The sequence below is a fragment of the Lemur catta genome, chromosome 2 (genome assembly GCF_020740605.2).
Source record: "Lemur catta isolate mLemCat1 chromosome 2, mLemCat1.pri, whole genome shotgun sequence".
Lineage (NCBI taxonomy): Eukaryota > Metazoa > Chordata > Mammalia > Primates > Lemuridae > Lemur > Lemur catta.
This window is the reverse complement of record NC_059129.1, coordinates 474,055-487,156: the sequence shown is the minus strand read 5'-3', so window position 1 is coordinate 487,156 and position 13,102 is coordinate 474,055. Positions and strand designations below refer to the sequence as shown.

At 54.8% G+C, this 13,102-nt stretch overlaps 1 protein-coding gene across 1 annotated transcript in view; it reads right to left on the bottom strand.

The window, feature by feature from the left end:
- The window catches only part of RAB11FIP3 (RAB11 family interacting protein 3), a 66,365-nt gene that overhangs the window by 18,657 nt on the left and 34,606 nt on the right, over positions 1-13,102 (bottom strand). Inside the window, exons 4-6 of the mRNA XM_045540954.1 lie at positions 7,102-7,313; positions 3,741-3,890; positions 1,776-1,910 (exon numbers count right to left, since the gene is read on the bottom strand). Of these exons, the coding sequence (XP_045396910.1) occupies positions 1,776-1,910; positions 3,741-3,890; positions 7,102-7,313 (497 nt within the window). The remainder of the gene's footprint in view (positions 1-1,775; positions 1,911-3,740; positions 3,891-7,101; positions 7,314-13,102) is intronic.

Below are 13,102 nucleotides of genomic sequence, written 5' to 3'. Positions count from 1 at the left end.
GCTGTGTGTGGTTACACTGGATTTAACAGCACGTTAACCGGCCGTGGGGCGTCTTTCCTAGGGAAAGAGGGGCCTGAGGCTGCACCCAGGGCCTGGACGTGCTCAGCCATGTCCTAGCCCCGCCTGCCCCACAGAGCCCGGCAGGGGCTACCATGGCCATCTCGGGGCCGGTTCTCCACGTGGGAAAAGACCACTTCCACGCCAAACCCTCCAGAGACTGAGAGACGAGACACGCATCTTGTGTTTACTCTAGAACACGGAGACGACAGACCTGTACTCGAGCCCACCTGGCCGAGGGCGAGTCTGCGTGGGGTGAACAGACGGCTCCTCACCAGCTAGGTGAGCCGCCTTCCCCAAGCACTGAACACCTGGCTGACCTGCACGAAAGGTAAACACTGGTTTCCCCTAAAGCAGATGCAAACAGACCTTTGGGATTGCCAGGTGCCAGACTGCCTCAAGTCTCCAGGAAGCCCCCTCAAAAAGCACTTCTGGTTTCTCGCCAACACTGCCAGGACGCCCTGGTGCGAATGCCAGGGCCCCGCCCGTCCTCTGCGCCTGCCTGGGCGTTTGCTGGAGGCCTAGTGTTTTGCAGTGTTGCACGAACCTAACCCTGGAACTAGAGGCAGGACAGCAGGTCCCGTGCGGCTGTCGGCACTGAGGATCCACAGAGCAGAACGAGCCAGCCTTGGCGGAAGCCCCGGGAGGTGGGGCAGGCATGGAGGCAGGCTCCCTGTGACAGGCAAGCAGCTTCCAAGAGACCATCAGGATGGTCCACCTTCCACCGCCTGTGATGAACCCTCCCACCGGGCCAAGGCCCCTCTTGCAGGAAGCCGCCCTGCAGCCCACAGCGCTGCTGCCCAGCACGGGCCTGACCCCGGCTGGACGGGGTCCAGGGATGAGTCGGGAGCTACAGGCTCGCAGGCCGACCGCCCCGGGGCTGGAGAACAGAGACAGAATGGGGACGGCAGGGCCAGGAAGCAGTGGCACACGCTGGGATCCCAGGCACCCATTTGTGACAACAGGGTAGCAAAGCTACCTCATGTGATAACATTTTTGTAACTCAGTTGCCAAAGGGGTTTCTGCTGGTAACTGAGCCTAAGGCAGCCTAACAAAAACGAGCTCCAGGAGGGCTCACCTTGAACATGCACAGCCCCGATTTAAACTCATGTTCCTGAAAGTGCTTACAAATTGGTTTTTACTTATTTATTTTGCTTTGCAAAGATTTTACTTTTTCTTAACATATGACTGCTTTTTGTTTTCTTAACACTGTTTTTCACAAGCAAAACTTTTGAATTTTATTTTCTCTTTATTTCAGCATATGACAGGGGTACAAATGTTTAGGTTACGTATATTGCCCTGGCCCCACCTGAGTCACAGCTCCTCTAAATCAGTTTTTAAAGACCCAATCTTTAAATTTCCCAATTCTGTCTCATGACTCCATTAAAGAAATCTTTTAGTAAAATGCAGCAAGTATCCTCTTTGACCAGATGGCCAGCACAGCATCTAAAGATCATTTCCACCCGAGACAGAATGGCTGGTTAGACCACTGCATGCACAGGAGAGGAGTTGGGGCACAGGCGGCTCGAGGCATGCAGGGGGTGGGCGGGGCCCCAGGAAGAGTCCCGCTGTCCCAGCACTCGCCTCGGGTCAGGCGCTGGGGCCGGGCTCCGAGGAAGCACCTCCCGCAGGCCCACTGCAGTGGCGCCCCAGGCCAGGCCGACAAGGGGGCCGTGGGCAACGGGAGTCTCCCTCTGGCCAGGCACCACGACAGTTACCTATTCATTTCAAGATCATTCAGGCGCGCAGAAAGATCCTCAAGGCGGTTGATTTGTTTGTGGCACTGGCTACAGTAAAACTCAAAAGCCTCGTCAGTGAGGATGCTGTGCAGCTTTGCGGCCAGCGGGTCAGCGCTAGAGAGACAGAAGCACCAGGTGAGGAGAGCGAAGGTCCAGCAGGTTACCTGCGACTCCTCTCGAGGGGTGAGGACAGGACAGGGCAGGGGCTGAACAGAAACACGTTGGAAGAGAATTCGCTGTGGGATATTCTGGCTCTCACTTTTGACTGCGGGGAGCCCACGGCACGCACCCGCCAGCAGGAGAGGCCTGCACACAAATGCTCCTTCCCGGCAGGTGCACAGCAGAAACGCGGTGTGGCCGAGAGCCTCATCGTAAAACAAAAGGCCCTTCTTTAAGGTAAGCGACTGAGCACGCTGCTTTCTCTTTTGCCAAAAACACATCAGTGCCTCAACGTGACAGCGAAGAATGTCTCCAGGTGGAGTTTTAGATACTGCGCTGTGTTAGTAACTGCTCTAAAAACCACCAGGATCAAAAACTGTGCATCGATGGTGAATCAATAAGAGTTTTGTGATTTTTAAGACCTGCATTAAAAACTCAGAATTTTAATTTCTGGTGATGCTAGCTGACCTCCTCGACCCCCGACTTGACCCCCGTGGGCTCCAGTGCGCTGTTGGCTGTGACATTCCACTGCTGGGAGAGAACAGCCAATGGCAGCCTTGTCCCTGGGGCAGCAGGACCCACGGGCTGTTGGAAACCATTCGGAAACTCAGTTTAAAGAAAGGTTAAAAGTGAAACATAAAATATAGCATAGAGTCACACTTTAGACAGAAAAAAATGAGGACAAAGACAAGGACAAACTGAACAAACTGGAAGAGACTACCAAGGCAGGACAGAAACCACGTTTGAGAGACCCAAGTCCTCAGTCTCTCTGTGGACGTCACCCTAAACACACGGTCCGCGGAGGACAGCTGCTAACAAGGCACCGCCCTGCGCTCCCAGCTCCCGAGGGACACCTGCCAGGAACCAGCGCACCGGCCCTGCCGGCCTGCACAGCGGACGGCGGCTTTGGGGCCGGCGCATGGAGCAGGAAGGGAAACAGGACCTGTCAGGCAGACGGCTGGCTCGGCTCAGGGGACAGCCCCTCTGGCCACTGCCCTACAACAAGTCTGGGGGGCCTCCCACTGGTGGGTAAAGGAAGAATCTTCGGGTTGCTGCTTTAAAGATATTCAGCCTCTTTCATTGGCAGAGATGGAGAATTTCGAGAACCCAGTAGCAAAGGGCTCCCCCTGTGTGACTGGGGGGGACAGGCCACTCCTCCAGGTGTGGGCCTCACAGAAGAGGCAGCAGTGCCCCGAGGGGCTGCACTCTGGCGAGGGGCTGCCCAGGCCCGCAGACATGGCGAGCTCAGATCCCGTGTTTGGATACGAGCCAGGCGGACTCTAGACTCTCCACTGACTTCCACACACACAGCCTAAGAGGACGTGCAGCTGGGAAGGCAAGAGCTCGGCACGAACGAGCACCTCCTCTGTAGACAGCGAGGGTCAGAGCTGGCAGACAGCTTGGGGACGTCAGGTAACTACAAGGAAATGCATCCCAGGACTCACTGATGACCCTAAAGCCTCCCTCAGAAGTCTGCCACAGACCACGACGTGACTCTGATAGCAGCCAAGGAACCCGAAAGCTCAGCTTCCCAACACGGCTGTGAATCGCAGGGTTCCGCTGGGGCCTGAGAAATTTGCAGTGATCTGGGAATATAACTAGATGAGAGGAACTTCAACCAATTTTCATCCAAGTCTAAATTTAAAATTTGTCAATGTGGCGTATTTAATTACATTTCATCAAATAAAGCAAGTCCTCTCTTAAAAGTTTATGAGCCAAAAGGGAAACTTCATCGTCACTAAGCCTGAGCGGGTGAGGGAGGAGTGTGCAGCGTGGCCGCCTCACCTGGGGGTGAGGAAGGCAGGGTCGCCACAGCCAAGCTGCCCGCTGTACGGCGTCTCCAGAGACAGCTCCGTCTCGCTGCCCTCTCCGTAGTCCTCGAAATGCTCCTCCCCGCCGATGACTGTGACAACAGACTGGCCACGTGGGTGGGACCTGCCAAGGAAAAACAGCAACGACACATTGTGGCTTAAGGTGCGGAGCGGAGCTTCCCGGCAGGCATGTGCTACACGCCACACGCATGAGTTCATGTCAGAGGAGCCACGTTAAAAAAAAAAATAGGTGAAATTGATTTTTTTTAAGAGACAGTCTCGCCATGTTGCCCAGCTGGTCTCGAACTCCTGGGCTTAAGCCCTCAGCCTGCAGAGCGGCTGGGACTACCGGCGTGAGCCAACACGCCGGCCATGAAACTGATTTTAGCAAAGTATCTTACTTAGCCCAACATACTCAAAATGTCATCCCTCCAGGAACGTGAGACTTCCCACATCTGCTGTCTCGCAGTGGGTGTGCACCGCATCTGCGCCGGCCTTGCTGCGGGTGCTCACAGCGCACGGCCCAGGTGCCGGCACAGACCAACGCTGGAGCCCAGCCAAGCTCCTCTGCCTCTTCCTCACGGAGCTGCTGTCCGCGCACAACCCCAACCAACCGAGTGCAAACGTCTGGTCGATGTGACATTTGGAAGGGCAGATCCCAGCTAGGAAAGGGAAGGGGTTCCAGGCACCCATCCTCCTTGTGACAGCAGAGCGGCTCCTCCACACCCACGCTCAGGGAAACAGATCTTGGAGACCAGGCACTCAGGCACAGGCCTGGCCAGCTCCGTGACTCCCAGGCCCGCGGAGAGCAGCTGCACCTTCGGGGCCCCTCTGCACCACTGGTCCTCGTGAGACCCTGCAAAGCAGGCTCGGGAGCTGCTCCTCCGGGAGGGAAAGGGGCCTGGCAGAAGGAGGTGGCTCCCCTCGCCCAGGGAGCCTGGCAGTCAGGAAGGCCACGGCGGAGAAGTTCCACTTCCACACCCACAAAATATGCACATCACTGACCAGTCCTGAGGCAACTTAGGATGAATCACGAGGTCTTAAACACATGTGCTCTCCGTAAAAATGACAGCACTGTGTTATTAACTTGGTATATGCCCAGACTCCGCCTAAATAAGCTGGAACAAGTTGGCTGTCAGCTGCCTGCGACCAGCCCCCAGCCCTCACGCAGCGACAGGAAGAATCACCTCCCCCCGACAGTCTCCATGTTGAATCAGGCTGTTCCACAAGACCTGTTTCTCAGGGCTGGGCGCTTACTCTATCAACACGCCCAGGCCCTGTGAGAGAACTGCCCTCAGAGGGGAGGGACAATCCCTGAGAGGGAAACGCACGTGGCTCCGGCAGCCCGGGGAGCCCTCCCTGCTCCCCACGGTGGGGTCACACTGGAGACAGACCCGGTCCCCCTCAGAGGAGATGATGAGGGACTCGGCGTCCTCCCCTCCCTGCCTCTCCTCAGGGCAGTTTTTCCTAAGTCTGACAGGGACCAGGGGGGCCACATGCACCGTGTTTAGAGACCGAGGCCCGGACCACACAGCCGCGGCTCCACAAACCTGACGTTCATCACATGGACACACTTCCGACACCAAGTCCACAGAAATGGGGTGACATCCACTGGTAATCAGAGCCTGGCCACTAATAAGCTTTTCAAATTATCTGCCCCCTAAAAGATCTAGACTTCTTAAAAACTAGTGAGAAAACAGAAAATATTTCTCACATAATATCTGTAGCAGCTTTATGCTTAAAACCAAAAAACGATAACTACCCAAGTGCCCATCAACAATAGGATAAATTTTAAAGTTTCCGCATATTCATACAACGGAATACTCTAATTATAATAAACAGTAGGCCGGGCACGGTGGCTCACGCCTGTAATCCTAGCACTCTGGGAGGCCTAGACAGGAGGATGGCTCGAGGTTAGGAGTTCGAGACCAGCCTGAACAAGAGTGAGACCCTGTCTCTACTAAAAATAGAAAGAAACTAGCTGGACAACTAAAAATATATATACATAAAAAATTAGCCAGGCATGGTGGCACATGCCTGTAGTCCCAGCTACTCGGGAGGCTGAGGCAGGAGGATCCCTTGAGCCCAGGAGTTTGAGGTTGCTGTGAGCTAGGTTGACGCCACAGCACTCTAGCCCAGGCAACAGAGTGAGACTCTGTCTCAAGAAAAACAAAACAAAAAAATAATAAATAGTAAATGATTTACAATTATGCACAACAGGGAAGAATCTCATATCCTCAATATTAAATGAGAGAATCTAAAAAGACACACTCCACGGAAGACACAGAGCCAGGGAGAGCTGTCAGCGCCTGGCTGCCTGGGAGGAGGGAGGAGGGGGGAGGGAGGAGGAGGGGGAGGAGGGAGGGAGGGGGAGGAGGGAGGGGGAGAGGAGGGGGGAGGGGGGGAGGGGGGGGAGGGGGAGGGAGGGGGAGGGGGGAGGGGGGAGGGAGGGGGAGGGGGGAGGGGGGGGAGGGAGGGAGGACGAAGGGGGGAGGGGAGCGCTCTGGTGCCGACCTGTTTTCCTCTTGGCCTGAGCACGCGAGTGGTCAGTCTGAAAAGCCAGCTGGCCCTGCACCCATGGCACGCGCACCTACTTGTAAGTATATTATGGTTATTGAAGAGTAAAAAGCCAAAAACTGTGAGGGCAAACCAAAAATGAAATGGAATAAGCAAAACGAAACAAAAAACACTTCCAAGCCCGGTAAATATGGTGACTTCCCAAGTAGTTCTGGGTAAAACCAAAAGCCACGGTTGGGGTCCCCGTGGGCCACCGGGCACCTCCCTGATCCGACCTCCTGCCATGACGCTCCCCCCTTCCCTCCCCTCTAAGCCTAAGGAGCTCCTGAAGACCCCCTGAGGGCAGGGAGGGGACAGGACAGAGGGGATGTGGTCTGGCTCAGGGTGCCGCAAGGATGAACAGGGTCAAGACCGTGCCGGGAGACAGTCACTGAACACGCTGTCCCCTTGCTCTGGTTTTAGGAACTGTGCTGACAAAATCCAAACGACTGAGTTAAAGTTTTCCTATTAGAATTTCCATCTCCACAGCCCAGGCAGCTGTGCAACACTTCCAAGCACAGCCACTTGCTGTGGCAGGAGGAGCTTCCTGACTGGGAAGTGAGGGGACAGGGAGGCTGCTCAGGGCAAGCGTGTGGCTCCTCCAAGGACGGTAACGAGCAGGGCCCAAGCCCCACCCGCATCCCGTCCCCTACCCGGCCACGAAACGGACCCTGAGCGAGTGTGGCACCCACGCCTCCAAGAACCAAAGTGCCCGTCAGACAGGTCCACAGGGTGCGACATGCCCAGTGGTGGCCTCCGGGCACGCGGTGGGCACAGACCTGCCTGGGAGCAGCAGCAGAGCGCCGTGGTCGGGCTCCTCCATGGCGTCCAGGCACTCGGAGGGCACGGCCGAGCCCCCAGCACTGTCCGCGTCCCCTTCGGGCTGCAGCTCGGGGTGCACCAGGGTGCTTGTGTCCTCGTCGGTGAAGGTCTCGCACTCGCTGTAGGTGCTCTCGGAGCCCATGTACGCGCTGTCGGTCACCTCGTTGGCCTAGGAGAGAGTACGCTGACCGTCAGTCTGGGCACACGCCAGGGACGGGAACCAGGGGCACCGCACAACGCACTGTGGCATGTCACGGAGCCAACAGGGGGCTCACGGCACAGAGGAGTCCTGGTTACTTCCGAGCAGAAACATTAGCTTAGAAAAAAAATTCAGTATCTTTAAAAATGAAAAACAGACACGTTTAAGAGTAAGAAAAGATTACCTGGAGCATCCCAACACCATTTGATAAATCCAGCAGAACCACTACTTGTGGCTTCCAACACTGGAACTATGTGTATCCAAGGAATTAACATTCAGTCGTGTAAGAATGTGCCTTTTCAAATTAAAGAGTCATAATCAACAGCTATTACATGTGTTCAGGCTACACTGCTTTGAAATTCGGATTAAAGGTCTAACCTCGGCTGGGCATGGTGGCTCACACCTGTAATCCCAGCACTCTGGGAGGCCGAGGTGGGAGGATCACTCAAGGTCAGGAGTTCGAGACCAACCTGAACAAGAGTGAGACCCCATCTCTACTAAAAATGGAAAGAAACTAGCTGGACAACTAAAAATATATAGAAAGAATTAGCCGGGCATGGTGGCGCATGCCCGTAGTCCCAGCTACTTGGGAGGCTGAGGCAGGAGGATCACTTGAGCCCAGGAGTGTGAGGTTGCTGTGAGCGAGGCTGACGCCACGGCACTCTAGCCCGGGCAACAGAGCGAGACTCTGTCTCAAAAAAAAAAAAAGGTCTAACCTCAAAATACTCATTAATCAATTATTTAACCAATCAATTTTACTGACTGGTTAAATGTCGACACATCTTTGTTTTCACTCCCATGCACTTAGCAACTAGCACAGGGCCCAGCGTATGGCAGACAGGAAATATATGCATAGACTGCACAAATGAACAAAAAACTAAAGAACCGTTAAACAGGACATTTTCAATTTATAATCTCAGCTTTAATTAAAATGAAATTGCAGGTTAGAAAAATTGGCCAACATTTCAGGCTCGGAAGATTCTGAGGTTAACAATTTGCAAACAAGATCTCTAAAAAGTTGCAATTCCAGCGGAAGGCGATGCCCTTTGTACTCTGGGCTGGTGTCACATGCAGCGAGGAGAGTGTGCTCGGACCGGTGCTCGGACTGTGAGGGCTGCCAGAGGGCCTCGCCCTGAGCAGCACCCGCCGGCCTCATCTGAAGAGACCCGAAGGGCCTGGGCTGAGCTGGCGGGAGCCTGGCGTGGCCGACGAGAGGCCAGTCCCACCCCTGGTCCACTTACTAAAAGCTGTGTGACTTTAGGTGGAGTCCTGCTGCCTCATCTGTCCAACAGGGGCTGTGAGGACCGATCTCACACGGCAGGGACCTCATGGGATCAGGAGAGACACAGCCGGGTGCTTTCAAAGCACGGAAGTGAAGACCGCAGGGTACGCACGGGTGGAAGACCCCTGCCAGCTGTGTGCAAAGCCAGAATAAAACACGGAGAAACACCCAAGGTGTCCAATCATGTCACTCATATTTCCAAGGAAAAACCCAATTCCCTAGAATTTAAGGAAGTAATTCAAGAAAACTAATTCATAAAAGGCATTCGCTTCAAAATCCCAAACCAGGAAATCACTTTGGGAGACCCGCTCAGCCGGGTGCAGTGGCTCATGCCTGGGAGGCTAGAGCGGGAGGATGGCTTGAGCCGGGAGTTGGAGGCTACGGTGAGCGGTGATCATGCCACTGCACACCAGCCTGGGTGACGCAGCGAGACAGGGGGCGTGGGGACATCAGCTCAGTTTTGTTCATTGCCACTGAGCCCCTCTCTCTCCAGGACCCACCACCCAGCACAGGGTGGCTCTGAGCTGTGCCCGTGGGAACCAGTCGGCACACACAGGCGTGGCCAGGACAGCAGGCCAGGATGTGCCGGAGCAAAGGCGCAGCACAGCAGGACCCAAAGCGAAGTGAACGCCGGCCCGACAGAACTGCGCAGGCACAGGGGACACGCCGCCTCGGTCTCTGCTAAAGACTCACCGGGTGCCAGGAAGACCCCACAGACTTCTAAAAAGTGTGGCTATCAACAGCAGCAGCACAGACCAGACCCAGCTATCTGGCGTGTAGCCAAAGACGTCCAGAAGAACACTGCTCCTGGCCTGCGAGGACAGTCCCACGGAGACCTCCCAGCCCTCAGCAGGCAGGCCCAGGGCCGCCCAGACGTCAGCGGGGGTCTGCTCCTCCCCGTTCCCTCAGAGACGGTGTCCTGCATGTAGCAGAACGTGACTTGAGGTCCGCTTTTAAAACAGCCAAAGAACTGGTACTTCTGACAGATGCCCAGCGCTCTTCTCTGGCCAGCGCAGACCCTGTGTCCCCGACCAGCAGCTCAGAGGTTTGTGAGACCTGTGCACTAAAATGAAATCTTAAGCCCCCGGCAGCCAACCAAATGGACCTCCTCTTGGCCAAGGAGATCCACCCCCAAAAAACAAACAACCAAAAACCCTTAAAGCTGAGTTGCTGGCCATGAGGAGAAGGGAGGGCACACTTGCCTCGTTGTGCCCTGTCACTTTTGGAGTTATTCTTTGTAACAATAAGATACAAAACGATTAACAAGCCCAAGGCCATGGAAGAAAAAAGTCATCAATTTACTTAACAGATCATTTGAGTCTGGGGATATGGCTGGTGGCTTGTCTCTGATTAACAGACATCCTTATCTTAACTCAAAAGTGTTCCAAACCTTTACACAAAGCTTCATTTCTTTAACCAATTACCAACCAAAGAATCTTTAAACCCATCTATAACCTGCAATCTCTCACTTCAAGATGTCCTGCCTTTTAGGGCCAAACCAGCACACGCCTTCCATGTATTGATTGCAACTTTACATGCAATTCCTGTCTCCCTGAGACGTATAAACTGTAACCCAGCCAAGGGTTCTTGGGCATGGCGCTGTGGGCCAGGGTTGCACATATTCGGCTCAGAATGAACCTCTTTAAACTATTTTACTGAGTTTGGGCTCTTCTCCATCGACAGAACAAACCTATACTTCCTTTCTCTCAAACATAGGTCTCAGGAAGGGGACAAGGACTAAGCAAAGGAGCCGGTAGCCTGAGCCCTCCGTGGAGCTTAGACAGGGCGGTCCCTGTGGGAAATAATCCTCCACAGACACAGGAACTAGGAGAACGCTACAGAGACTGGCACTCCCGCAAGTCAGAGCTGGGGCTCCCTCCTGGGCACGGAGGGCGGCTGCTCACCCACCTTCACGCCTTGTTTCCAGAGTAAGCCCTGGTCCCCCCTGCTGTATGGAGTGGCTCAAGTCCATCACGTTAACAGATCACGTTAACAGATCACACAGTGACAGTGACGGTCACAGCTGAGCACCCCTCGGTGCCTTCCTGTTTGCACTCACCCCATCTGCTCCAAATATCAACCAACAGGTTGTGGAGGTCCCTCCCCACACTGCTGCAGTGAACACCTGGAGACACCTGCTGGGCCCCGGGGAGGGGCACGGCGCCCCGAGGGTGGTCAGGAAGGCTGAGCGCCGGGGCTGTCCCACTGCCCAGCGCCTGCCTCAGCCGCTGCCTCCTGAGCTGGGTCACGGCTTCTACTGGCCAAGGCCGGGCTGTGTAAGTGTCGGTGAGCTGGGTGCTTTTCCAGCGCCGGGAGGCGAACCGCCTGCCTTTCGAGAGACACACAATCATCTCAGAGGACAGTGCGTGTTCGCTCACAGGCTGTGGATAAGCAGCTGCTGAGCTGGACCAGTTTACACTTGCCAGCCACAGGGGACGTAGCTTTGCCCAGAAGCCAACTTTTAAAATTTTTACAAATTACGAAAAATGTCAAGATGAATTCACTTGAAAATCAAAGTGCACCTTAGACACCTTTGCTACCTGTTAACATTACATTCGCTGATTAACAAGTCCTGTAAATTGCCAACAGAGAACACAGCCATGTTCGGAGCCATCATCAGGGACTCGGGTGTGGCCAACACCGGCGCGGCCGTGGCTCCTGCCTCCCTGACCCTTCCGTCCCCCCCGAACAGCGAACACGGCCCAGCGCAGCCCCGCGTCTCTTCTTACCCGCAAACGCCAGGCTGGGCGGCCTGCACGCGGGCTCCAAGGGCTACCTGTTGCAGACGGCCTCCCCAGGTACCTCCGCCGGGACCGACTCACTGGCTTTTCTCAAAGAACGACACCTCCTTCCCATTTGCTGGTCACACTGGGGTTTCTGCAAAGCCTCTGTGCTCACCTAAGGCACCTCACCGCCCGGGAGAAAGTTTAACTGCTCCCGACACGCTCCATTAAACCTCCCGTGGGTGCTGGCCAGGGAGGGGAGGCAAAGTGCAGGAAGTGTCCTTGCTGGCTCTGACAAATAGTCAGTCAGGGCTCGAAACAGAGAGGCTTTTGTTCCTGACTTTCTGATAAGAGGTTGCACAAAGACGTATTTCCCCATTGTCTCACTAGGGCAGCTCTGTCCTCCAGACACCACCCGAGGTGGGAGCAGAGGGGAGGGAGGGAGAAGGCACAGCAGGACTCCACAGGACACACCTCACCTTCAGTTTGCGCCTGTTCTGAGACTTCCCAGGGCCCTTCCCGAAGTCCTGACGAAGGCCCACTTGCCACCCTGCAAGCTGCTCCGCACCCCCGGCTGCCCGGTTCTTAGGGTCTTCTCATCACCGTACCCAAAATGCAGTGGCAAACCTCATCCCCTTCTCGCTCAGAGATCCCCCCATTCCCAGCTGCAGGCCAGGAGGACCCCTGGGAAAATGTCCCCGGCAGGACGCCACAGCTCATCAGTAAGCAGCAGCACACACCCCCCTGGCCAACGTGGCGCTTGAGCCCTGCAGTGTTACCAGCCCAAAACATGGGTTCTGGGCCGGGCGAGGTGGCGCATGCCTGTAATTCCAGCACTCTGGGAGGCTGAGGTGGAAGGATCGCTTGAGCCCAGGAGTTGGAGGCTGCAGTGAGCTAGGCTGATGCCGCTATACTCCAGCCTGGGTGACAGAGCGAAACTCTCTTGGGGCAGGGGGGAGGTTCTGACTAGAACCCATTTCATCAGAAAACCAATGAAAGGCTTACTCACCTCTGAAGGTCCAAAGTGGAGAGTCTCCACACGGCATATCTGGATGGAACACATATATTCTCCAGTCCTATTTTTATCAGACATTTTAAGATTATATGATGTAAAAGTTTTTTTTAAAGAGCAATCTTTCTTCTATAAGTTTCACAGTATCTAGTTTCACGCTCCTGAAAATTATACCCAAACTTCAAAAAGCAAGACGTGGAAGGATGTTAAACGCGTGTTACTGAGAAGCCCGTCTGTAAAGGCTGCACACTGGACGTCCCAACTCCACGCCGTTCTGGAAAAGGCAGAGCTGCGGAGACAGCAGGCCAGTGGCTGCCAGGGGCTGGGCTGGGGACTGACTCTGCAGGGCCCCCGACTTTCAGGACAGTGAAAGTCCTGCGTGATACTCTCAGGGTGGATCTAAGCCACTGCACATCTGTGAGAACCACAGAATGTTCAACACCAAGAGTGACGCCAATGTAAACCATGGACTTCAGTTATCAACAATGTATCGACACTGTATTTGTAAAGAATGCGCCGCACCAACCCACGACGTTCACGATGGAGGAAGTGGTACGGGGTGCACGGAACACCCTGTACTGTCTGCTCCATTTTCTGTCCTAAAAGCACTCTAAAACATGAAGCTATTAATTCTTTTTAAGTAGCAAGAACTTGAAAAGAAAGTTTCTGGCCGGGCATGGTGGCTCACGGCTGTAAATCCTAACACTCTGGGAGGCTGAGGTAGGTGGATTGTTTGAGCTCA